General features: G+C 50.5%; 1 protein-coding gene and 1 long non-coding RNA gene across 11 annotated transcripts in view; one reads left to right on the top strand and one right to left on the bottom strand.

The window, feature by feature from the left end:
• Trpm3 (transient receptor potential cation channel, subfamily M, member 3) overlaps positions 1–7403 on the bottom strand; it is a 526019-nt gene that overhangs the window by 99242 nt on the left and 419374 nt on the right. For 8 of the 10 annotated variants that reach the window (XM_005388528.1, XM_005388530.1, XM_005388531.1 and 5 more), the window contains 2 exons: positions 2387–2487; positions 804–938 (listed from right to left, as the gene is read on the bottom strand). In XM_005388528.1, the coding sequence (XP_005388585.1) occupies positions 804–938; positions 2387–2487 (236 nt within the window). The remainder of the gene's footprint in view (positions 1–803; positions 939–2386; positions 2488–7403) is intronic. The other 2 variants (XM_005388542.1, XM_005388548.1) reach the window with 1 other exon arrangement.
• LOC106148968 lies at positions 4650–5869 on the top strand. The gene is made up of 3 exons (XR_001234792.1): positions 4650–4737; positions 5250–5321; positions 5408–5869. It is a non-coding gene; the product is annotated as an uncharacterized LOC106148968 (long non-coding RNA).

Here is a 7403-nt window from a genome sequence, read left to right as displayed (position 1 = left end):
AACCCTGGGCCCTTTCGTGCGGGAGGACGCCCTGTTTGTCCCCTCAGGGGATTCAGCCGCAAGGTGCCATCCTACAACTAGAAGCAGCTCTTGCCAGGTGCCGAATCTGCCTGTGCCTTGACCTTGGGAATCTGCCTGTGCCTTGACCTTGGGCTTCCCGGCCTCCAGATCTGTGAGCCACCAATGTCTGTTCCTTATGCAGGAATTTTGTGATAACAGCATGAACAGTTTCCTCATCTGTTAAAGGGTGGAAAGCTGTCTGTTCTTTAAATTTTACTGGCCCTAGGGAGTGGTTCGCTCTAAACAAAACAAAGAAACTGTTCTTTTGTGTAACTCCAGGCAAGAGTCGCTTGACATTTTACCCCACTGTTGTGGCAGAAGAGCAAAACCAGGAGCTCCAAGGGCAACCAAATGGCACAGGACGCGCGCCTGGCCTCCTCTGATGCTGGCCACTAAATCCACCCTCCCTGCAAGTTGCCTCCGACGCCCTCCAGGCTCACAGAATAAACCGAATTCAGGAGCCGGGTGGTTCTGTGTGCAAACACGGGGGCAGAACCACCAGGAGGTCGTGTACCTTCGGAGGTCGGGCTGACAACTGAGCAGCCAGAACAAGTGGAACCTTGGTGAGCTGGTGTCCCGTGCGTACACGGTGTAAGGGAGCACATGTGAGGACGGGTCCATGCATTTTCCGGGGAGACAGGAAGAGAGTCACAGGCATGTGGGGGCCAGGAGAAGGTGAACAAAACAACAGCAACAAGAACAACAAAACAGAGGACACACGAAGTGCCTTAGCTTGGCCCTACCGTATTGTACAATTCCTCTAGTCTGGAGATGGTGAGAAAACGGTGCATGCTTACTCCATTCTCTATGAGTAATTTCACAAAATCCACTCTGTCCAAAACGAGGGCATCCAGCATAGCTTGCTCCAGAGACCCCACCTGCAAATCAAGCCCCTGAGTTAGTCTGCCCTGGTTTCTCGGGGCGCAGGGCCGCGGCGTTCACCCGAACAGCACGCAGGGACGCTTGGTCTCTGGGAAGCCCTGGGCTCCTGCCGGAACATCCCGAATGGACGGCGCACAGCTCCGCTTTGGGGCAGCCGCTATCCCTCCTGTGCTTGAGGTCTGTGATTGGAAACGGAAGTAAAGGATTTCTAAGTCCAAAACCTATTTCCTTCCCAAATCGCTTTCTTTTTCTGGATCCTGAGAAAGTTGCAAGGGTCCCCAGGGTTCTTCTCTTGCAATTCCGGGCCATACTTTTTCAATGCCAGTCCAATGCCCAGGTGGGCACCAACGGACGTGCATCGGTGATGCGGACCTTTCGGAGACTGAGTCCCCAGACTGCAGCCCCAAGCCCACTAATTTATCACAAAGGGCCAACACTGCCATTATGCCTGAACACTGAGCTTTGACTTTAGAAAAAATAACTCATACATCAACATCTTTTGTCTTAAAAGAAAGACAACACACGTGCCATGGGTTCGCCTCCACTGACCTAGAGGGATGCTGGATCTCTGTCCAGAAATAGGCAACTGGTTCCACTTATCAACTAGAAAAATCAAGAAGCTAAGTTTTGGATTTGACACTGGCTAGAATTTTTATTTAATCCCTTTCACAAAAATTTTCCAGGGCCCAGATCCCTCGACAAATATTCCCACGTTAACAATGCACTCCCACCGTATGAAGACTGCGCACGCGCAGCCAAGCGCCCCCTGGCGACAGCAAGGGTGAAGGAAGACCCGCCTGTGAGTGGCGTTATTCCAGGGCCTAGGCGGCCCCCGCACACGCGCGCCTACACCACCCAGTGGCCAGTTCCCCAAGGTGTTAGTTTTGGAAGCGTTAACTGAGGGAAAGCAACCAGGAACAGTTACGTAAAACCCTGGATCCCTCGTGCTGTTCTGTGGGAAGGGAGAGGATCCGGGCTCCGCCCCCAGCACCAGAAGGAACCTGCAAAATTCTGCATCCTGAGGCTGACCCAGCCATACCACTGCAAGGGCCACCGTTTGGAAGCAGTAACCTCTTCCTTTTGCCCGCCTCAAAGAAAATCAGAAACACTGAACTCCTTCATTATTTTAATTTATACGAGCTTGTATTATATGTATCTTTAAAGATATTTGCGGCTGAAAAATTCCCATAAAGGCCACTGGTAGAGACGGAAACGTACGCAGTTGTTTGGAGTAGTGATTAATTATAATGACCACCAGGTGGCAGCATTTCTCCAAGTATGAGAAGCGGCTCCCAGGCCTGGAACTCTGCCATACCAAAGGAAGATTTTTTTTCAGCCCAAACAAAAGGTAGTAAGTACTTTCCCGAGCCGCTCTACAAGCTCTTGAAATAAACACCCTTGCCCAGGCAAGTGGGCTTCTCCGGGGTGACGTCATATACTCTACCGGCCACTGTTGCCCATAGATAAAGATCTGGCTGCGGGCGATGTCCACTCGGTTCCAGGCTAAAGCTAAGCTCAGTTGGTCCGGGGCCGAGGCGTTGGCTCCTGCGCACACAGAGGTGGGAGAGAAAAGAGGAGAGAAAACACGGGTCATTGTTTTGCAAGAAGACTCACCCATCACGGCCATGGGCCCTTTCCGCAAACAGTGGACAAGTCCCTTCGGCAGGGTCTCCCAACCTGGCCCCACTGTCCTTTCTGTAGGACGCTGCTTGCCCCGGACCTGTCCTGTACACGGTAGATTATTTCATAGCCTCCCAGGCTCAGCCTAGGAGGTGCCAGGAGCACCTTCCGTTCGTCCACCCACTACAGTCAGAAGAGCGCCCAGCCTGATGTGATAACAAAGGGCTGTCACCGCAGCACTCTGGGAGGCTGAGGCAGGAGGATTGCAAGTCTGAGGGACCTTAGTGATTTAGCAAGAACTCGTTTCAAAACAAAAACAAAAACACGAAAGACAAAAAAGCCTGTTGAATATCACCATTCTACAGCTGGCCTAGTGAGAGCGTGGTCCACCCAGCACTAGCTAGAACTGCATCCGTCGGCTCTGCTCCGTGGCTTGTGCTTTAGTGAGATCCTGGGTGAGAGTGTGCGCGTCAGGGCTAGAGAAGCGAGGCTCCACTGCAAGCTGTGCTTCCGCTGGCCAGGCTGGTCTCGGGCACGGCTGGCCTGTGTTTTGCATGGGCAGTGGCCTCGTCATCTCTCTACCAAGAAAGAGCTGAGAAGGCCGCTGCGAGGCCGGGCAGTGGCTCAGGTCTACGCTGATTAGTGGATGGAAACCGTGCGAGCCGTTTCTCCTTATTCTCCGAACTCTCTAGAGCCATGTTGCTCCGTGTGGCTATTTAAATTTATTAAAATAAAATAAAACTAAAACTTTAATTCCTTCATCCCATTAGCTGCAGTTTAGGGCTGACTAGCCACCTCTGGCCCGTGAATCCGGAAGCAGAGACGGGACTGTTTCCCTCCCTCCTTCCTTTCCTTCTTTCCTTCCTTTTTGAGGCACAGGGGATTGAACCCAGGGCCTGTACACTGAGCTCCCTCCTCAGCCCTTTTTAAAATTCTGAGACAGGGTCTTGCTAAGCTGGGCTGGAACTTGCAGTTGTCCTGCCTCAGCTTCCCAGGGTGCTAGGATTTTTATTTTCTTCCCAGAGCGCTGGGTTTCCTGTGTGCACGGCCACCGCTGACTGGCAGAGGACATTTCCGTCACCACAGAGGATTCCTCCGGGACTGTGCTGGTCTGGGTGAACCCGGGCTGTCCATGAGCGCAACCCACGCCGTGCGGGAGGACGGCGGACAGCGTGGTGCCGCCCAGACTTTGGGCTGAGGAGCCGGGGAGGCCCACAGCAGAGCGGACCGGGCCCCCGCTGGAAGTGTGCCGGCCAGTGGCCCCAAGCTTGGCCGAGCATGAGAATCACCTTTACACCCGCCCTGTGCTTGGGTCGCGCCCCCCGCATGGCACAGAAAGCTCACTGCGTGGGACAGTTCCTGAAGTTTCCGGTGCGCACTGGAGGCCGGGGACCACTGTGCTGCGTGGCTTTTTCTGCTTCCTCTGGCCTCCTCTGCATCATATACAGCAGGGTGTGTGTGTGTGTGTGTGTGTGTGTGTGTGTCTGTGTGGTACTGGGGAGTGAACCCAAGGCCTCTGAGCTCTTTGCACTGTTACCTCCCTAATCCTTTTTTTTAAAATTGTATTTTGAGAAAGGGTCTAAGTTGCCCAGGCTGGGTTTGAACTTGTGGTCCTTCTGCCTCAGCTTCCCAGAATGCAGAGATTACAGGTATGAGCCACCAGGCCAAACTCTGGCCTCTTCTGGACATTCTCTGGATGAGCACTTCTCAACTTCACACACGTATGACTCTAACCCGAAGAACTCAAGGACACCTGGGTTCCCCAGGGAGTCCAGCCTCCGACATTCCGAAGCCGCAGGCTCAACCGGAGCCTGAGCTCCTGTGTCTCTAACAGTCTCCTCCCTGCGGCTGCTGTCCAGGGTCGCCCTTGAGGAACAAAGCGCTCAGCGGCTGGGGGGAGGACTCTTATATTCCCTTCCTAGGTCAAAGCTTTTTGGTCCCGGTGTCCATGCATGGATGGATTTATGAACCACGTAGCTGGAGTAAATTGACTGTGTTCAGAATGGTAAATATTAATTCAGTTAACATGGGGAATTTTACATTAAGAAATTATTTATCTTTTTAGATAATAACAGAGACTGCAAACCCATACCTGGGTAACAGGAAAAATCAACCGATAACTAGGAATGCATCAAAAGGTGCCGTCAAAGGCTAACTCCGATTGCATCTGGAAAGGTGTGCTTAGTGCTTTCCTTTGCTTTTTTCCCTTTTAAAAATACGTTTTTAATTTCAAAGGACACATAACCGTAGTTCATATCGATGGGGGTATAATGTGAGATAGATGCACACGGAATGTGGTGACTGCATTGGGGTAACTGGTGTATCTCTTGCCTCACATATTTTTTTTGGGGGTTGAGGACATTTAAAATCTCTTCACTGTTGATTTTGAAATATGCAGTTGATTGTTCTCAACCAAAGTCATCGTTCTGTGCTGTAGGACATGAGAACTTGCTCCTCCTGCCCAGCTGCTCTCCTGTATCCATTAACCATCCTTTCCCCATCCTTTCCTGGCTCTGGGGACCACTCTTCTGGTCTCTGCTTCCATGAGATCAACTTTTTACCTTCTGTGTATAAGTGAGAACATGCAATGTTTATCTTTTTGCTGCCTAATTTATGTCACTCACTGAGTAAATTTATGCTAGTCCCGTCTATGTTGGTAAAAGTGCCATAACTTCATTCTTTTTCAGATTGAACAGAGTTAAACTGTATATGTATCCCATTCATCTGCTGATGGAGATCCGGGCTGATCCCACATCTGGGTGAGTGGGAGTAGTAGCACAATACACACGGGTGTGCAGATGTTTCTTCCACACACTCATTCTGTTTCCTTTTGATATATGCCTAGGAGAGGCACTGTTGGCTTGTGCATCACAACTTTGCATGCTGTCCAGTCAGTAAGAGCAGTGCAAGTCTGAACACAAAAGAAGCAGGGACTGAGGTCACGGGGAGCTACAGCCCGGAACGGTGACACTTATCCATGCTGAGACCTACCAAGACTGATGAGACTTGCCTTTTCGAAAATTGAAAGCACTTCACTCAAAACTGGTCCTGAGTGGCGGTTTGGGTCAGTGCAGGGCGACCACCCATCCTGGACTACCTCCATCCTGTGAGTTGTCTCAATCCCGAGTGAGCTGGATGACGGGTCCCCCTGTCCTCAGCTGTGGCCACACACTGGAACTCCCCAAAGAGCTTTGACACACGCATGCCTGGGATACCCAACTCCTTTAGAGAGTCTAGTGTGATGGGTCCTGGACACTGGGGTTTTGCAAAGCTCCCCAGATGGTCCCAGCAGATGACCAGGTTAAGGTCCTAGAGCATAGACAATATCTGTTCATTCACTTGCTCACCGATCTGTTGTTTCATTCATCAATTTGTGTATTCAGAGATATCGATTTCATGTGTTCTGTGACAAGCACTGTCCCAGTCTGAGGATGGCATGGATAAGATAGAACGCTTTGTTACGAGTGCTTATAGTCTAGGGAGAGAGATCTGCAATGTAATATGCCACCACAAGCACCGTTCATCTACTGTGTAACAGATAATTGTTGAATACCTTCTGCTCCAGAGCGGTCTGGGCATTGGACATTGAGTGCTGAACAGGACGGCTGTGGTCACCCTTTTCACAGAGCCTGCCTTTTACTCTTGCTGGTCAGCACTCAGTCAAAAACTAAACTAACAAACAGCACACGTTCAGGAAGCGAGGGGTTGGTACAAAATGACTCAGAATACAAGAAATTATGCAAGAAGCAGAAGATAAAACCCAGCTTTTTGGGAACAGCAAAAGTTTGCTTTTTTCTTTTCTTGAGACAAAGTCTCTCTGTGTTGCCCAGGCTGGCCTTATGCTTGTGATCCTTCGGCCTCAGCCTCCGAAGGGATGGGATTACGGGTGTGTGCAGCCGTGGTCAGCTAAAATTTCACTCCTGGCTGCACTGAGTTTGAGGTGCCCGTCGGGCATTGAGGTCCAGAGTGCCGAAGCGGTCGGGTCTGGAGACGGACACTCGGGAAACATCAGCGTGCAGGTGGCAAGGACAGGATGAGTGATGGGTAACTGAACAACAATAATATCTAAATATGAGAGAAAAGAAGCCATTAGAGAAAGAAGCAGAGAGCTAGGAAGAGAACCCAAGATCATGTGGCCTAAACTATGGAAAGACAGATTTTCCAGGAGGATGTGGCCGCCAGGGGAAAGTCTGCAGAGACAGCAGGAACTCTGATTTGGATGTTGAGTGACCTACAAAGGTCCCTCTGATAAGGCTTGGGGAAAGATGGCGGAAATTTGCAAAAGCAGTTTGGGATAGGCTGCAGGATAGTCCCCTAATGCATGCCATGTCTGTTCCGAGCATCTGTATCTTACCTATGCCTATCTTGCCTTACACAGCAAGAGACACTTTGGAGATGTGATTAGGTCAAGGATTTTGAGATGGAGACATTATCCTTGATTATCTGGTCACGAGAGTCCTTAGAAAGGCGAGCCAGGGGATCAAAGTGGTGGGAGATCAGACATGAAAGCAAGGAGTCAGATCAATGCCAGGAAGGAGCTCTGAGCCCAGGAGAAAGCAGCAGCCTCTCAAAGCTGAAAACATGAGCAAAAAATTCTGCCTGGATCTTAACTTTCAACTTCTGACCCTTGAACTAGAAGATAAGAAATGTTTGGTGGTTTCAGCCAGTAGGAGTGCAGTGCTTTGTTGGGACAATAGGGAACTAACACAGAGCTCGCGAAAATACTGTTGCAGTCAGATGGACCATCAAGAAGAGTGGGAATGGACATAGTGTGTGTGCCATCTCTCCTTTCCCTCTCCCCAGCCACTCAGCTTCACAGTGTAAGATCCTGTCTTTAGTGT

Source organism: Chinchilla lanigera, unplaced genomic scaffold (assembly GCF_000276665.1).
Source record: "Chinchilla lanigera isolate Chin_1 unplaced genomic scaffold, ChiLan1.0 scaffold00033, whole genome shotgun sequence".
Taxonomy (NCBI): Eukaryota; Metazoa; Chordata; class Mammalia; order Rodentia; family Chinchillidae; genus Chinchilla; species Chinchilla lanigera.
The sequence above is the reverse complement of the archived record's forward strand: the minus strand, read 5'-3'. Positions and strand labels throughout refer to the sequence as shown.